Source organism: Euprymna scolopes, chromosome 4 (genome assembly GCF_053919585.1).
Source record: "Euprymna scolopes isolate OS-2025 chromosome 4, ASM5391958v1, whole genome shotgun sequence".
NCBI lineage: Eukaryota > Metazoa > Mollusca > Cephalopoda > Sepiida > Sepiolidae > Euprymna > Euprymna scolopes.
In genome coordinates this window covers 126,059,522-126,078,911 of record NC_136485.1, presented here as the reverse complement: position 1 = coordinate 126,078,911, position 19,390 = coordinate 126,059,522, and the positions used below count along the sequence as shown (strand labels likewise).

Genomic DNA, 19,390 nt, shown 5'->3' with positions numbered 1-19,390 from the left:
GCTAGTCCATAACTCTCCACCTCCAAGAAAAAAAAAAGAAACATCTTTATGATGTAAGTATCCATGACAAAAAGAAAATATAGTACACCAAAACTCGCATAACGAAATCATGTAGTTTTAGTTTTACAAAGAAAATCATCTTTAAGTAATTAATGGGAATTCGTAGGCATTACAGAGATTTACAAGCATTTTAAACTATTTGTGAAGAGTTACATTTAGGGGGATTTTACCAGTGATGAATGTGAATATTTCCAATGCCCTCCCCATGTTAAAAATGGCTTTCTTAAATATTGCAAGTTTGAATTATTTAGAATTATCTCCCTCGTCCTTTAACTAATTGCAAAATGGTATCGAGAGCTCATTGATTGTCGTTTAGTCATAAAATTTGATTTTCCTTTTTTGTAATAAAACTAGCTGATCAATTTAAATGATTATTGGCATAGATATTTTTTTCCCATCACCGGTACAAACACTATAAAAAATTTTTTCTTTATATTTTGTTTTTCATATGAGGGAGGGAGAGGTATGGACTTGCATCAAATAACCTTCAGTTATATTTTTGACTATTACATCAAAGAAGTAGGAAGAATTAGCGTAATGAAGTTGGCCTTTTAATTGCTTATTTTATTGTAAACGTTTGTCTACAAAAGATTTTTTTTTGTTTTGTAGAACAGCGTCCTACACGTGCATCTATTCGTATCTTGCTGGAGAGAAAGAGACAGGGAAAGAAGAAAAAGAAATAAAGCTAGGAGTTTTTGGTTTTGGATACGAAAACATCTTTTCGTATTTTGTATCCTAAAATAGATCCTGTTTTATTTCTGTGGCCGTTAGAATACTCCCCCGCAAGATAAAGGTTTTTGAACTTTTTTTTTTATTATTATTATGCGTCTCTTAAGTGTTTGTTTATCCTGTTGTTTAATAATAAACAAACTCATGTTTTTTTTTACATATCACTGTTTTAGCTTTCAGTTTGTGTTCATGTACTTTTTCAAGAAGTAAACAGTCTTGTTATTTGTATTTGGTGTATGTTTTTATTTATTTTCAATGTAAAATTTCAAACGATCTATTGAAACTTGTGCATGCATCTTTTGATTACTTTCTAAGAAATAATTTGGTGTTCGTTCGAACACTGTGTAAGAACCCGAGTAGGGTGTTTCTAATCAATTCTAATCCAAACTTCTGAACAAGTTTGAAGTTGATCTGGCACATATTGATCTTTTCCATATAATGTGAATTTCTTTAATTTTGGAATGGACTGTATTCCAGGATCTGACTTTTGTGCATCTGTCAGAGTTGGTAGATCATACATATCTATCTGTACTGGCGAGACAGGAAATCTGCAACCACATTTTGCCTACCTTTCACACAGGCTATGTCTGAAATTGATTTTGTAATAATTGCTAGTTGTCTTTGTTGTATATCTGACTTAGCAGGTTTTAGACTGCGGGATGCATCGCATATTGATTTGTGGTCGTTCAGAAGTAATACTTGACGATCTTCTATAAGGTAACAAAAGCATAACACAAAGCAATATGGCGCCAACAGCTCACGATCAAAAGTGGAATATCTAGTTGTGTTGTAGTTGGTTTTTTGAAAAGAATCCTATTGATATTGAATTTCCATTTATGACTTGATGCAAGACAGCACCTACTGCATATTTGCTACTGTCTCTGATCAGTTGATATTGTGTGCAATCTGGTTGGGGATGGAATAATTCTGTTAGTTCACCAAGTACTTTTATAATATTAGAGAAGGATTGTGTTCCCACATTATTCAAAGTAATTGATCCTTTAGGTGTTAACCTCATTCTTTCAGATAAGGGTAAAAATCTGCAAATCCTGGTATTAATTTTCTGTAGAATCCTACTATACCAAGAAACCTGCATAGGCTTTTGGCATCTTTAGGACATGGGAAGGATTCTATTTCTTTTAATTTATTAGTAGTTGATGTGATTCCATTTAAATTAATCCTAAAACCCAAGAAATCTAATGACGTTACATCAAAAATAGATTTTGGATGTTGATATTTTTAAAGTTGTTTTCTTGTAGGATTCTGAAAGTTGTGTCTATTTTTCTAGTAATATATTCATCATCACTGAAAATTAAAATATCTTTTTATACAAAAACATCTCTAAAAATTTTGTCCATATATCTTTGAAATGTCGCTGCTGAGTTTTTTAATCCAAAAGGCATGAATTCATAATAAAAAAGCCCCATTGGAGAAATAATGGCTGTTTTCGGAATATCATCTGGGTGCATTTTGATTAGGTGAAATCAAATCTATTTTAGAAAACCGTTGCTTATTTGTGAGTTTCATGGTAAACAAATTTATGTTGGGTATGGAGTATCTATTGCAGTTGGTTATCCTATTTAATGCCCAGCAATCGCCACAGCAGCAGTATCCTCCACTTTGCTTTAGAACAAGCTCGACCATTCGCTATCTGATGGGCTTATCATGCCTTCATTTAAGAGCTTTTTGAATTCTGCTTTGGTTGCTTTTATTTTTTCAGCAAATAGCTGTCTGGATTTTGCAAAAAACTGGTGAGTGGCTACCTGTGTCTATTCTGTGATAAACACCGCAGTAATTTTTACTGGTGTTCATGTGAAGGGAAATAATTTTCGGGTTTTCATGTTGGTTTGAATAAATGGAGGTATTTCCGCTTTGTTGATGATCACATTAACTGGAGGCACTGCAGTCAATTTTAAATTCTTTCTGGTAGCAGTTAAGGGGTCATAAATTGCTTTATTCTTGCAGTCAATTATTAAACCGAATTTGTTTAAGAAATCGAATTCAAGGAGTGGATTGGTGATATCAGCGATCAGGAACATCCAAGAGAAGGATCTTCTCAGACTCGATATTTAAATTTCCAGGCTTGATTGTCAACGCCATTTTATCTTCTCTCCATTGCCAGTAGAAAGAGATACTGGTGTTAGGTTTAGCATGATACCATTTATCATTGATGCTGGTATTACTGAAATATTAGGTTGGTGCAAAAATAAAGTTTTTGGACGTTCAACTACAAATCAAAAAACATTATTTTTGCATTAACCTAATACTTGCATCAGTATCCACTATAAACTTTAATATGGTTGTCCCTAATCATGCTGTGATGTGTAGTAGTAGCAAACTCATGGGGAGAGACATGGTTCATGCAATTAGTTTTCCGAGTCGTTAGGTGTAACAGTAGGTGGCTGAGAGTTGGGTAGCATTTTATACCCTTTTTCTTAAGCCATTTGCACCTGGTCAGCAAAGTAGATATGTGCTCTACACACTTTAGTTTTCTGTTCTGGGAAATATGGTTTTATTCTCACTGGAAGATTCAATGTTATATATATATATATATATATATATATATATATATATATATATATATATATATATATTAGTGAGAGGATGATTCCACTATTTTACCCAATTCTGATACAATTACCAATTCCGTACTAAATTCCCAATTCTGATACAATTACTGATTCCGATTCTTTATAAATCTCTAAATATTTAACTATAAAGTTATTTTTCATGATTGCCATGACAACATGTTAAATGTGCGGATATGTTCTCAGATGTAAAAACAAACTTGTGAAGGATGATCTATAGATTTTAATTTTATTGGAATTTTAAAATCAATAAATATTTATTGTTTTATTACCAGCAGTGGAAGATTTAGCTTTACACAAAATCAATAAATATTTATTGTTTTATTACCAGCAGTGGAAGATTTAGCTTTACACAAAATCAAATTAAAAAAAAAAGCCAATTAAAAGAATCGTTTTTGATATTGGAAAATAGGCAAAAAATGTTCCTATTCCAATACCCCCAAAGGTCCTGATTTTTCCAATTCCCAATTCCGATTAATCGTTCCAACACTAATGCATAGACAATTTGCAGATCAATTTCTTCTGTATGTATATAGTTTTGTGAGTGAATAATCTGCAATTGTTTAATTCTATTTAATTCATAAGGCAGATTTAAAAAGAATTGTGCATTTTATTAATAAGAATTTAATTATTCCAGCGGTAACTTTTGAGGGGGGAGTGGGGGAATGTTGTATAATGAAATTATAGACACTAACTGAAGCATTTAAATTCTTATCTAGAATATTGATTTCTTAAGGCACATTGTTGACCTTGGATTTAGGAACCCAAATAAACCATAATGCTTGACATTGAATTATTCTATATAATAATTCTGGTACGTCACATTCGTCATACATAAATAGGTGTTCTGACACACACGCACTCATAGACATTACTAGACGATCACGAGCCTGATAAGTGATAAGAACTGATAAGTTAAATAAGCAAACAAAGGAAATATATGAATAAATAAGACAAGGAACAGATCCTTCACAGTTATAATACGAATAGTTTCCGATAAGAAGTAGAACTAACAGACGGGCAAACAAACAGATATACTACGAGATATATAATATAGAGTTTTTATTTATCAAAATGTATATTTGTATTCGTGATACGTGCCTTACTAAAATAGAATTGCAATAATTTAGAATTTTATCCACTATCAACATTGTGTTTTGAAATCTAAATTCAAATTATTTCTGCATTTGTTAAAGAAATATCTATATAAAATTCTGTTTCTCCTTTCCTTAGTTAGTCAATACGTTACACTTTGAAAAAAAGCTGACTAAAATTTTTAAAAACCAAACTGATTTAAAAAAAAAAAAAAAAAAAGGCCAAATTCATGAAAGGTGTCTTTAAAATAGCCAATTTAGCAACCGTGGTCAAAAAAATAAGAGTATCCTCCCTTTCATGTAACTTCGTTTTCTAATATCATTGAGTTATTCTATATAATAATTCTGCTTGTTCCTTCCTTAGTTAGTCTGTACATTACGCTTTGAAAAAAAGCCAAATACAATTTTTGAAGGTCAAACTGCTTCATAAAAAGCCGAATTTGGGAAATTAGGCTTAAAAAAGCCAATCTAACAACCCTAGACAAGAATATTAGAGTGACCTCTCTTTCAATATCATTATAATAATAATACATGATCATTGTTGTAATTGTGTGAGAAAGGAACTTGTAATTTCAACATGCCACAGTTCTTCACTGAAAAAAGAAGTCAGCAAAACATTACATAAAAATGGTAACTTTTGAAAGAAACAAGAAAAAAAAAGGAACATTGTCTTGCTAGACTGAAGGAGTAAATTAAATATTGTCTCTTACAATGTGATTTTATTATTTGTATTGAACTATGTAGCACAATATTACTTTCTGAGTATTATTAATCTATCGCAATTGGGTCCGTTCTAAATTTAAAATACAATCTACACTATTTTAAGAGAAATGTAAATAAACATATTTTCTGCATGTTATTAGTTTTTCTGACCATAAAACAAATTTTGTACAGAAAAATATCGGCTTCATCAAAACATTTGTTGATTAAATATATTTCTCATTCCGTGGAATTTCCACGGGTCCTGCTTGTAAACTTTATTCTAACGAAAAACTATTAGCGAATTTACATTTTAAAGACTTCAAATATCATATCAAAATTTCCAAACATCATATCAGAAGATAGATTTGTTTTCATTATTATTATACTAGCTGTCCTTAACTTGTGATGTCCAGGATTATTTTTACGTTCATTAATAATTTACATAATAGAAATGTAAAAAATATTTTGAGTCTCAAAGAAAAAAACAGTGAGGAGCAAAGCAAAGAAATAACTCATCAATGCAAATTTACATCCCTCTTGAAAAAAAAAAAAAACTTAAAAGTTTACTAAATAAAAGCAATTCTGTATTGACAAATACAGAGTTGCTTCCCTTTTTTTCTTAAAATGAGATCATTATGAAGAAATTACTCTAGACGGATACAAAAATTATATTAGACATTATAATTGAAATAATCCCACAAGCAAATATCTGAAGAGTCATTGTCCGGTAAGTTTGAAGCAAGGATTAGGGTTAGGGTTAGGGACATGCTTGCAGTGCTTTTTGAACCTCTACGTGCCTCGGAGAAATCAACCGAAATTGTTTTCCCTAATTTAAAGCACCAGTAGGGCAGTCAAAAATAGGCAGGCAGGCATTTGCCTTGCAAATAATTTTACTGCTAATGGGGTGATTATTTATTGCTTGTGAATCGATTTTACTTGCCATTTCACAATAATGCCTCAAAGTTTACCTCAAGGGGAATTTTGCAGAGTTGGATTTATTTCGTTTTGTTGAAAATATTTACAATTTTTTTTTATTTTGTATGAAAACGAAACTTTTCATATTGTTTCTTTCGTTCATTTTTCGTTTTGCTTCGTACATCTATAAATATTTAATTACAACTAGAATGTGGCAAAAGTTACCATGGCTTAACGAGAAAATAATGAAACATGAAGTTAACCCAAAAATTGCATTTATTAATCAAGTAATCTGACAAAGTAATTATGTAAAAAATTTCATAAATCAACCAAAATATTTAAATTTCGTATTTCATACTCATAAGCAGATCATCAAAGTGCCCCCATAACATTGAATGGTGATAAAACAAAGACTGTTAGAAATTCATGATTGAAACTTGGTGGAAATAGGTAGGCATAGGCAGAAATTTCTACCAAATATGGTTTGCTTCCATAAAGGTCATACATTTTAATAATAAAATCCATCTATAAAAAATATACGAATAAGTAAAAGCAATGTATTTGAATCTTGCTCTTCCATAGTCTACATGTGTATCCATTTGCCTCATGCTGCACTTTACCAGAATTGTATTAAGATGGAAAAAAATAATAATAAACCTTTAGAAAAATGTCGAGCGGTTCTCCTCGTTGTTTACTCTGACTGTCACAAATCGCATTAGAGTCACTGCAACGTACAAAAACTTGGTGCTGGCCACCTGCGCCTCCAACTGGCACTCCTTAAATGAAGAAGAAAGGAAAATCATATGAATGATGAAATGAATAAAAGGAAAGAAATAAAAAAAATTTTTGCAATGATCTATTTGGGAATAAATCTTCCATATTGTAAAAGAAAATTTGGTTTCTCTAAAGAAGGCTATAGAAATCGCAGTTACAAAAAACATGTATGCAATAAATACATCACGTTTAAAAATCAATGCTTTACAACGGTGTTTAACGTATTTAAAAAAACACTCACACACATACAATAACAGTAACTGGACTCATGAAAAGGAATTTCGAAACCCATCTGGCAAATATACCCAGTTAACCAAGTGCAAAAGAGATTTTAACAATTGCACTTAACAGGGCGGTTAGAATCTTAAAAAGATCTATCAATTGGAATATGTGAGATAGCAGGTAAATGTCTGGCATCTGGAAGGATGCCCCATCCCAAACTGAGCAGTAACAAAAAAGGATTAAATAAAATAAAAAATTAACAAATAAAAACAAAATATTATGTGAATAAATTCCTATTGAGTCACCCATTTAGATAATCTAGCCTCACCTAAGTACCACCATTTTTATATTATGTTGTTATTTGTATAGTTATTTTACTATTATCTTGACACCTATGTAGGTTATGTGCAAAGGCATGTTTTTTTTTTTGTTTTTTTACAGAGGAATCACCACTTATGAAGGCTCAGAGGCCACTCGAGGATAAGGGTTAATGGATATACATTAGTCGTTGTGATTATAGCGTAGTAAACATAAGTAGTGGGAATTTTGTAAATTGGATTACTTACGGGGACGGTTAATCAAGAACTTGTTTACATTGGACTTGAAGACAATCAGATTGTCGTCAGCTGGAAAGCAGGCAATCGGAAGAGAGTTCCACAAGCGTGCAGTTCTAAGAAAGAAGCTTTGTTCATGGAATCTACATTTAGGTTTGGGTACAGATAAAGAGTGTGGGAAATTATTGTGTTTTTCGTGAAAGTTTGGCAAAGGGGGGACCATAGATTGAAGCTCAGCTGACCACTTGCCATGAAAATAATGATAAAGCAGAGACAGGCTCGCAACATCTCTTCTGTGGGAGAGAGGTTGCAGGGAAGAGAAAATAGCATTCCCCACTAAGCTACAAAGTCTATTTTGAAGTCTGTCAAGGCAGGATAAGCTGCTTCTAGCAGCTCCTGCCCAGATGAGGCAACAGTACTCATCATTGACTGTACCTGGCTTTTATATAGTCAGAGAATTGCATCAGCAGTGACATATCTACTGGATCGATAGAAGGATCCCACCATTTTTCCAGCATCCTTGGCAATAGATTTGATAAATGTGTTCCATTTCAGGTCAGGAGTAAAGGTCAAACCCAGAAGCTTGTCAAAACATGAAACCTCACCAAGACAAGAGCCATTCATTTCAACTGATACATGATTGGCATCAGAGCATAGATGGTGTAGAGATAGAAGCTTGGTTTTAGATACATTAAAAGTAATAAGCCCCCTCTTTCCCCATTGTATCACATGCTCAAGATCAGAGGAGAGAGAATCAGAGAAACTTGGTCGTTTACGGTCTTTGATGTGCTACCATAGATTGTAGTGTCGTCAGCATAAATGTCTATGAATGATGTAAGGATGTGATTTAGAAGATCATTAATGTAGATCAGGAAGAGAGTTGGGCCCAATTTGGACCCCTGAGGGACTCCAGCATTAATACCGAGAGCTTCTGATTTCTACTCATCAACCACTACTCTTATGAACCTATCAGAGAGAAATGATTTAATAATTGATTGTATTTCCAGATATACCGTAGCTGGAAATCTTGTGAAGTAGGCCTTTATGCCATACCTTATCAAAGATCTTTGATATGTCAAGAGCAATTGCCCTAGAAAGGAAGCTTCTGTCGAGAGATTCGCTAATCCTATGAGATATAACTGTAAGCACGTCTGTTGTAGATCTAGCAGAATGGAAACCATATTGCATGTCACTAAGGTTGTTTTTGCGGAGATGGTTGACTACTTCTCTATTTAACACAGATTCCAGCAGCTTACTCATGATGCATAGGAGACTTATTGGTCTGTACTGAGAGGGAGATGAGCGATCACCTGAATTCCTAAATACAGGGCATACTGATGAGATTTTTCAAGGTGTTGAGAAGCATTTCTCCTTAAGACAACGCTTAAATAACTTTGTAAATATGGGCACTAGTTCTGGTTGAAGCTTTTTGAGCACTATAAGGGCCAGTTGCTTTACTGGAATCAAGATTTTTGATTAGCTTGGCAACAGCATGTATAGATATTTGTATATCACATAGCGTGTTTTCAGATATACAAGAAAATACTGGACATTGGCGGCCTTGGTCATAAAGGGTAGATTAGCTGCAAAGAGTTTGGCTTTGTTGGATGCTGACGAGATTACCTCAGGTCCATTGATGATAGTTGGGTTAGAGCACGCACTTCTGTTCAGGATTCTGTTTGCTATTTGCCAAAACTGATGGGACCCTAGCCGCTGCTCAGCTACTTTGGACTTGACAGACTGAGCATACAACTCTCTCACACTCTTTATTACTTTTTTACAGAGGTTGCTGGCGGACCTAGAGACAACTTTAGTCTCAGTACATCTACAACGTTGAAAGCAATGGAAAAAGTGATTTCTGTGCGCAATGGCAGCAGCACATTCTGGAGAGAACCATGGCTGGCTGTTAGGTTTTCGCTGGAACTTTTTGAGAGTATAAAACGGTCTATACCTACAATTAACCATTCCATCAGGTCTGATATTGTAAAGGACACATACTTTTATAAACATGGAATGCAGAGGTAGATCTGATATAAATGTGTGGAAGTTATCCCAGTCAGCCATGGAGTATCGATATAATGGAGAGGTACATCTGAGACCTATTACATTTCGTTTTAATCTTAACTGATACAACAGAGTGGTTGGAAGATCCCAGTGGAGATAGAACAAAAGATGAACATAGCTTGGGGCAAGTTGAGAGAAAAAGGTTTAGGAGACTAGCATACTGGCTGTTAGTGTCAGGGACATGGGTGGGTTCATGAACAATTAGAGTGAGGTCATAAGCAATGGAGAAATTGTGACAGAACCTACCCTCTTCATCGGTTTTGTTTGAGTAGGTTAACCATTCCACATTGTGAACACTGTAGTCTCCACAGAAGTGAATGTTTGCTGAGGGGTACGCAGACAGAATGTGGTCAATTTTCTCAGATATGCTTTTAAAGATAGTAACTCCACTGTTGTGGGGGTGATAGAGTACAAATATGAATGCGGTAGTTTGAGCAAGTGCAATCTGGAAACACATATCGGGTAAATTAGGATCTTCTCTGGAGACGTCCCTGCCACATGGAAAGTAGTCTTTAATGTAGGCACATACTTCATGCCTATGGCGATCTTGGGGGTCGGGTTTAGAGGTTAAGTTAGAGTATCCTTTAATTACAAACTCATCTAGGGAAGTAGTCAGCCCAATGCCAGTCTCGCTTAGAAATAATAGGTTTGGTTTAGTCTCCTGTAATAGAGTTTGAAGCTCTGGAAAGTCGGAACGTAAACCCCTGATTTTGGAGAAGGAGACATGGTAGTAGGGGTCTACGTTGGAAGTTGGAGATCTAGGTTTGATCGAGTATTTTTTCTGGAAACCTTTCATGATTGGGAATTGGGATTTGTGGAATAGGCCGACAGACTTACTTAGAGCAGGACAGAGAGGGAAAGTAAGAGAAAAGGAAATGAAGAAATTTTTCTTTTCTTTTTTTTTTTTGTAGCACATAAGGTAAAGTCATAACAATTACCCACTAGTATGACATAGAGAGGCCCCACCAGAAGCTACTGCGTGATCCAGAATCCATTCACCAAATGGCAATACAGCAGCCCCAGTACTTTGCACCTGCTGATAGGACATCAGGCAACTAATGTCAGCTCAGTTGAAACGTTTACCTCCAGCACTCTTACTAGTGACATGGCCACAAAAATAGACAAAGAAACAGAATTTCCAACATCTCTGGCAACTGTTCACATAAAATACTGCCAACCTAGTTAGTAATGAGTTAACAAAATGGAAGCATAAAGAAAGCTTCTTTCTTAGAACTGCACACCTGTGGAACATTCTTTCATTTTCCTGTTTTCTATATAGTTGTCTTCAAATCCAATGTAAACAAGTTCTTGATGAGCCATCCCCTTAAGTAATCCAATTTACCAAATTTCCAATGATTACTACAATATTGTCCCATTGACTACTATACACTCATTAACTCTTATCCTCGAGTGGCCACCAGGCTTTAATAAGCCGTGACCCCTTGTTAAAAAAAAAAAAAAAAAGTCTGATTTGGTAGCCCCAATCTGATTTCAAATTCTTACTTGTAAAATACAAGATTGTATCAGAATGTTAACCATTTTTTTTTCATATTGACCCAAAATTGAGAAACCTTCAAAAGTCTTTTATCTTTCCTATAAAGAAGGCCATACCAAAAAATCCAAAGAGAACAACATACTTCTTTGATGCGATAGAAGAATATTGAAGTTAGCTGTAAACTTGAAGCAATAACGTTTTTATTTTGGCCATTTTTTTTTTTTTTTAGCTAAAATCAAATATGACATTCATCTAATAAAAAGTTTAGCCATGTCATCATCACAAAGCCATTGTGGTTAGTTATATCACTGGCATGACATGACATCTAACACTCAGATAAATAAATTTTACTTTCTAGAAAGATGAAATGATATTTTTTATGTTTTTCTTTTCCCAGTAGAATTTTCATTATTTCAAAGCCTGCATGAAAAAAAAAGCCTATGCTGAAATCCTAATAAAACTTCAATAATAATAATAATAAAATGGAAAATCGAGAAAGGAATGAATTTTATTACATTTTTACAAAAAATAAAAAATGGCTACTGTTGAAATTGAATCATCATAAAACACTGATAATAGAAACAAAAACAAAAGAGAAACCAATTCTTTATGAGAGAATTTCAATCTCTCACTCAGCAATTGAAAATATCAGGTTATAATTTTCACCCGGCAACTGGGAATATCAGATTATAATATAAAATATATTGCATAATATCTGGTAACCATTACTAGCTAGACATGGAATTTGGGATATAATAATAAAATTAGAAAACATATTAAGGAAAAGGACTAAATTAATAGGAAAATTTTTATATATTATTCAATTGGAGTTTATTATTGAGATGAGTATTATTGATAAACTTTTATTTTATTGCAGAAATTATCCTCATCTGTTTAGTTTGGAAGGTGCTTAACTGAACTCCAATTTCTGGTTCCTCTTTGTAAGACATACATAGCAAGAACTTCCTTTTCTTCTTCAGTGTGTTCCAGAATGTGCTGCTGTCATTGCGCACAGAAATAACTTTTACCATTGCTTCCAAAATAACAGATGTACTGAGACTAAAGCCGCTTTCAGGACTGCCAGCAACCACTGCAAAAAAGTAATAAAGAATGCAAGAGAGTGGTATGCTCAGTCCATTAAGTCCAAAGTAGCTGAGCAGCAGCTTGGTTCTCACCAGTTTTAGCAAATAGCAAACAGAATCCTGAACTCCATTCCAACTATCATCAATGGACCTGAGTTAATCTCGTCAGCATCAGACAAAGCCAAACTCTTTGCCAAAAACTTTGCAGCAAATTCTACGCATTGCGACCAAGGTCGCCAATTCCCAATATTTCCTCCTGTATCAGAAAACATTCTATGTGACATACAAATATCTGTATGTGATGTTGCCAAGCTAATCAAAAACCTTAATTCCAGTAAAGCAACTAGCTCTGACTGCATTCCAATTATAGTACTCAAAAAACTTCAACCAGAAATAGCGCCTATACTTATAAAGGTGTTTAAGCATTATCTTAAGAATTGCTTCCAATCACCCTGGAAAATCTTATTAGTATGCCCTGTAGTTAAGAATTCAGTTAAGAATGGCCAACTCTTTTCCTGATCTACATTAATAATCTTCCAAATCACATTCTTATACCATTTGTAGACATTTATGCTGATGACACTACCATCTTTGGTAGCACATCAAAGATCATAAACAACCAAGTTCTCTCTGATTCTCTCTCCCCTGATCTTGAGCATGTGGTACAATGGGGAAAGAGGTGGCTGGTTACTTTTAATGTATCTAAAACCAAGCTTCTATCTTTACATCATCAATGCTTTGATCCCCATCTGGCATCAATTGAAATGAATGGCTCTTGTCTTGGGGAGGCCTCATGTTTTGACAAGCTTCTGAGCTTGACCTTTTCTCCTGATCTGAAGTGGAACACATACATCAAATCCATTGCCAAGGGCGCTGGAAAAATAGTGGGATCCTTCTATCGATCCAGTAGATATCTCACTGCTGATGCAATTCTCTATCTATATAAGAGCCAGGTACGTCCAAGGATGGAGTACTGTTGCCACATCTGGGCAGGAGCTGCTAGAAAGGACTTATCCTGCCTTGATAGAGTTCAAAATAGACTTCGTAACTTAGTAGGGGATTCTCTTTTCTTTTCTCTTCCCTGCAACCTCTTTCTCACAAAAGAGATGTTGTGAGCCTGTCTCTGCTTTATCATTATTTTCATGGCAAGTGCTCGTCTGAGCTCCAATCTATGGTCCCCCCTCATCAAACTATCACGAGAAACACTCATCTAAATGAAAACACTATCAATAATTTCCCCCACTGTTTATTTGTACCTAAACCTAAACGTAAATTCCATGAACAAAGCTTTTTAATTATAACTGCACGCCTGTGGGACCATCTTCCGTTTGCCTGCTTTCCAGCTGACTACAATATGGTTGTCTTCAAGTCTAATGTAAACAAGTTCTTGATGAGCCGTTCCACTTAAGTTAACAAATTTACCGAATCTCCACTACTAACAATTATTATATCCTCCAATTGACTACTGTACACTCTTTAACCCTTATCCTCGAGTGGCATCTGGGCCTTGATCAGTGGTAATGCCGATGTAAAAAAAAAAAATTTTTTTTAATAAAAAGCTAGCCTGAAGTGTACCAGAACATTTCTGAGAGATTCCATGTGATTAGACGGAGTGATCACTACTGGGCTGGCTTGTCAACAAATCTGGTTATTAAGTAGGTGCTAATGAGAAGGATGAAAATGTCTGGAGGTCTTACTCATGGCAGAGGAATGGACAAAATTCAACAATTGGTTTGGACGTTATCACTGCCAGCATGTGCTGAAATCAAGTTTACAATGCAAGAACTAGCAGGCATTCGTTATGGCAGGCATTTGTTATTTCAGCAAGTAAAGAGAGAGGTGTGATGGATACATGGAAGCTCCTTGCTTTTCTCCAGACATATGATCCTTTAACAGAATATCTGTTCATTCACAGCATTTCAAGTGGAGAAACTGAAGACAAAAAGGTGAATGTGGACAGAGCAAACTCCATAGAGGCAACCTTGCCACCAACAAGAGCAGCTACGAAATTCTACAGCCTCTGTGTTTACTTCCAAATTTAGGAATGAAAAGGTAGAAACCAGCTAAAACTTGATGAGTGGGGATGGAAACTTTCAGACGGTAAATTACAACCAATCAAGACTGACTTGCTACCTGGTCCTGTAAATTTTTTGGCTATAATTAGGTGTAACTATACTTTAGGGTGTACTACAGCAAGATGTAGTTGCAAGAAATATGGCATTCACTGTTCAAACTTTCATGGTAATTACAAAAATCTCCACTGCATCGACTCACAACAGCCACATCTTGATGATGATGAAGTTACCTTTGATTAGTTTTTTTACAAGAAATGTTCTTTGGTCCGTTCGTGAACTTGTTTTTGTACCTTTTATATTCATATTTGTATAAGATATAAAAAGTATGAAAATAATGGCATGGCCAGTCATTTTCTGGTGTTAGTGTATTATTAAGCATACAGCTGGCTATCATTACAATTTAAAACAGGAAAATATCAGGCTGGCTTGGGGTGGACCTTGTGTGGGTTTTTATGCAGAAAATATTTTGTTATTTCTAATTTTAAGGTTTATTGTCAGGAAAAACGTTTATTTTTGTCAGTAATTGTCAGGAATAATGGACATACTTGTCAGGAATTTTATGTCTCAAAATAATTTAATATTGTTCAGTTGAACTTTAAAGATAAAGATGGCCCATTTTGGTAAGGTTACTTGTGGTAAACTTTTTACAAGATAAAAACCTTTGTTAGCAATTTGTTTGAGGTTTAGCCACATTTTGACTGGACTACAGGGCTGGCTTCAGAAGAAACTTTGTACCCTTCTCTCACTGCCCCGCCTCCTCCCCCGACTGGAACCCACTGGACTATTTTGTTTGGTCATACATCGAAAACATCACCAACATGATCTCCCACAACACCAAAGCCAGCCTGATCGCCGTCATCTGCCGAGTATTCACTGAGCTCACACTAGCGTTGTGGAAAAGAAATGCTCTCAGTTCCAGACATGCATTGAGGTGCTGACTGAGGCTGAAGGTGGCTACATTGAATAGATGTCAGCTCTACTACATAATCAAGTTACCTTAATTGATTTTTTTCAATAAAAGTTTTAAAATAAAGCTGTAGTGTTGTTTTCTTTTTTTTTTTAAACTGGTAGTAGGCAGGCAGGCAGGCTCGAACCTGTACAGCGAAAGAGGAAAAGAACATGCAAAAAAAAAAAAAACGTGATGTCTTTGCTGTTGCATCCATTGCCAGACCGGAAGTGATGTATGTTTAAATTAAGGTTAGTCAATCGAAAAGAAGCAATGGCTTTCGAAAATATTGGTGGAAAAAGCGACCCCTCCCTGTAGAAAAGTGCCTAGTTGAGGGTGAAAAAATTAATGCTTTTAGCCAATTTTTCGATATTTGTTGTCCGAAGGGTCGAGCTTCAAAACGATACCAATCTTGTGAAAATCCGTCGCTTCTGTTGAAAGTTTTAGGCAGACAGACATACATACACGCATACATTTATTTACACAGACAGGTGAGATTTATATCATAGATTAAAAGAATTCAAGTTAGAAACTTATCAAAATAGATTTTTAAAAAAGTAAAAAATATATAATAAATAATTGTTAATACTTTCAAATTAGTGGGGAATGCCAATATTTGTTACTAGTTGAACAAACACATACCAGGAAGGGAATGCAAAGGGGGCAATCTGATGGATTTCTTCAAAAATGACTGTTCTGGATGGTGGAAGCGAAACGTCTGGTCAATGATATGAGGTTGGTATTCCAGTCTTATGATGAGAATAGATAGGACTTCACCAACTGCTGTTTTGAAACAAACCTAGAACAAAACAAAAGGAATATCAAAAGTGAATTCCAGTTTATAATTACTTTCGGTTGTAAATGAAATCTAAACAAGTTGAAAACAATATTAAAAAAATGAAAACAATATTCCATGTTTTTACTTGAATAAGCTGTTCGTTTTAGTCAACCTATAAGATGAAATTCATTTATACCAAATATAGTTGGATTGCAAAAAGGAGATTGGATTTTATTAATGATTCCATAAAAGGAATTTTGGGATGTTAATTTGTATGATTGCAATATGATGGAAACTCATTTTACTCTATCATTATTTCCATGGAAGGTGCTCGACTGAACTCCAATTTCTGGTTTCTCCTTGTCAGACATACATAGCAAGAACTTCCTTTTCTTCTTCAGTGTGCCTAGCGTAAGACAATATTTCTATGAACAGAGCATCTTTGCAAGCTTACATTGCCTCGGTACTGCTTCCCCACAGATTACAACCTTGTCTTCAAAGCCAGACTCTTTCTCAAATCGTCTCTACAAATATCTGAACTTTGCCTTGGCAATGATCCCGTCTTATTAACTCTTATTTTTGCGTGGCATCTGGCCTTGATAGTTGGAGACAATTCTTAGTAAAAAAAAAAAAAATAGGCTAATGATGGAAAAATACTAAGTCTCATTGTGCTTAACCATGTAATGCAAAAGTTATCCATCCAACAGCCAGCCAGCGCAGCCGAGATTGAATTCACTATACAAGTTTGTAGTGTAATTCAAATCTTTTCGGTAGTTGAATACTTGATGCTTCGCCAGAGCTATCAAGGGTATTTTTTATCATGACACCATCATTAGACAGGGTGCCTACCACGGCTTAAGAGAGCCCCATCTACCCCTGACAGAAGGATAGACTGTGCCAGTTTCTCAACCTGGTATTTTATCTCGCGGTACATACAGCAAAAGTTATAGATGAAAAAAAGAAACTAAGGAATAAAGTTTGAAAAACTAATAGCGAAAAATTAAACATCTTTTATGCAGTTTCTTCATAGAACACATTTTCGCAGTACTGCATCTCCACAGATTACAACCTTATCTTCAAAGCCAGTACCAACATATTCTTACCTAGAATCGTCCCCACAAATATTTGAACTTTGTCTGATATTATTTAATTGGAATTCATTATTGAGATGAGTATTATAGATTCATTATTGAGATGAGTATTATAGATTAACTTTTATTTATTGCGAACTATTATCTCACCTGTTTAGTTGTTGCTTCACGACATTTCGCCCAACTATTCCTCTGGCCTTTGTCGGATCAGAACTCCAAATCTAACTGCACCCTCAGCAATTACTGCCTTCCATAGTTGTTGTCGTCTCACCACGTTTTTTTGGTCAAGTAAGCCTTTGGCTGAGGATGCAGTTAGGAAATTCGGAGTTCCTATCCCATCACGGTTATCACCTGATGAAGGCTATAGGAATTGTTGGCCGAAACGTTGTGAAACAACAACTAAACAGATGAGGATAATAGTCCGCAATAAATAAAAGTTATTCGTCTTGACAATCATTGCATTTCATTAATTCTTATCCTTGAATGGCATATGGTCTTGATAAATTGTAACCATTCTTAGTTAAAAAAAAAAAAAGAAAAGATCACTGCTGTTAAAATACTAAGTTTCATTATGCTTAGCCATATAATATAACGGCTATAGACGAAAGAAAAAAAAAACATAAGGAATAAAGTTTGAAAAGTCAATAAAGAAAAGTTAAGCATCTGTCTTTGAGCCAAAAACCCGTCAGCAACAAAGTTGTTAAATAATGACTACAAGTGAAGTCAACAAACTTCTTTATTTTTCTTTTTTTCTTTTACAGGTGTGAGCATCAGTAGAATGTGTTATTGATGGTCTGCGCATAATGTTAATGCATTATGTCCTTCTCAATAATCTCGAGTAATAAATTTTTCATCTCCCATGGGATGACTAGAACGATTACAGGATGAGAGGAAACATAAATCCTCTTTTCAGGCCGATGTCAATATTTCACATCTACAATTGATCAGATCAGCTTATAGGTTCGACATAAGCAGAGATTGGTGTCTGTGCAAAGAATCAGGAAAGCAAAAAAGATAAAAGATAGAAAAAAATTATTTACACTATTTTTATCGCAGTTTTTGGAAGCAAAGGCAATAAAAATTAAGTATAAACACTGTGTACACACACAAAAAAAAAATTCTAGTTAGAATTAAAAGTTAAATTATAGTTAGTGGTTGTCCATGAATCAAATGTCATGAAAAATGACCAATATAAATACAAGATCGCTGAAGAGAATCTAAAAAAAAAAATTTTTTTTTAAATTCAGACAAGTATTCATGGAAGATAACTTTACTTACCTGGACATCCAATGCATAAAAATATTATTTTTTAACTTTTTTTTTTATTTACTATAAGACCATATATACTTATAGTAAAATTTAAACTCAACTTAAATCAATTTATGACATTTGATCAAGAAAAAAATCTTTAGCTTATTTTTACTGCTTTGGTATTTTTTTTAGAAATGTTAGGTGGCTGCAGACCACTTAATAATACTGTTAAATATTTTATATTTAAAGGAAAAATTGGACTTCATATTAAAAAAAGAAATAAGTTTATGATCAAAATTTCCTAAAAGAAATTTTGAATCAGGGTTATCTGCCCGTAATTTTTACTAGACGACAACAGGAAAATTTAAAATGGTTGACACTTATCGACATCGCTCAGCAATATTTAAATCTTCCTCATTTTATACTAACTTCCAGTTGTAAATTTTTAAATAAATCATCATCATTGTTGATCTACATATAATCGTTTTCATTAAATTATTATTTCATATTTCTGTCTCATCACGTACAAACCACTTCATAAGAGGAAATAAAAGCAAGAAAACTTAAACAGACAATATGTACAGAAAGAAGAATATTCTAGTTAGCATCATCAAAGTTTAAACTGCAATCGGTGGTTAATTAATTAGTATCATCATATTCAGTTTAACATCTGTCAATTAAATAAAAAAATATATGAATATCAGAACAAGAATCTAAAAAAAAAAAAAAAATGTAACCAAATTCTACCAGTTTTTTTCAAGAAAGTTAACATCTTTTATCTGAACACCCAATGCAAAAAATATTATTCCTGCACCTTTTATCCATATATATATATATATATATATATATATATATATATATATATATATATATATATATATAGTAGTAAGTTATAAAATATATATGGCAACTAAGCTACACAGAATATTCATCAGCCTGATGAATTCTAGCGTGGATGAAATGCGGAATA

The 19,390-nt window shown here is 34.1% G+C and overlaps 1 protein-coding gene across 3 annotated transcripts in view; it reads right to left on the bottom strand.

Moving 5' to 3' along the window:
- LOC145269308 (nephrocystin-4-like) overlaps positions 1-19,390 on the bottom strand; it is a 380,704-nt gene that overhangs the window by 41,656 nt on the left and 319,658 nt on the right. For all 3 annotated transcript variants that reach the window (XM_080125012.1, XM_080125026.1, XM_080125018.1), the window contains exons 23-24: positions 15,943-16,099; positions 6,746-6,864 (exon numbers count right to left, since the gene is read on the bottom strand). In XM_080125012.1, coding sequence (XP_079981138.1) covers positions 6,746-6,864; positions 15,943-16,099 — 276 coding nt within the window. The remainder of the gene's footprint in view (positions 1-6,745; positions 6,865-15,942; positions 16,100-19,390) is intronic.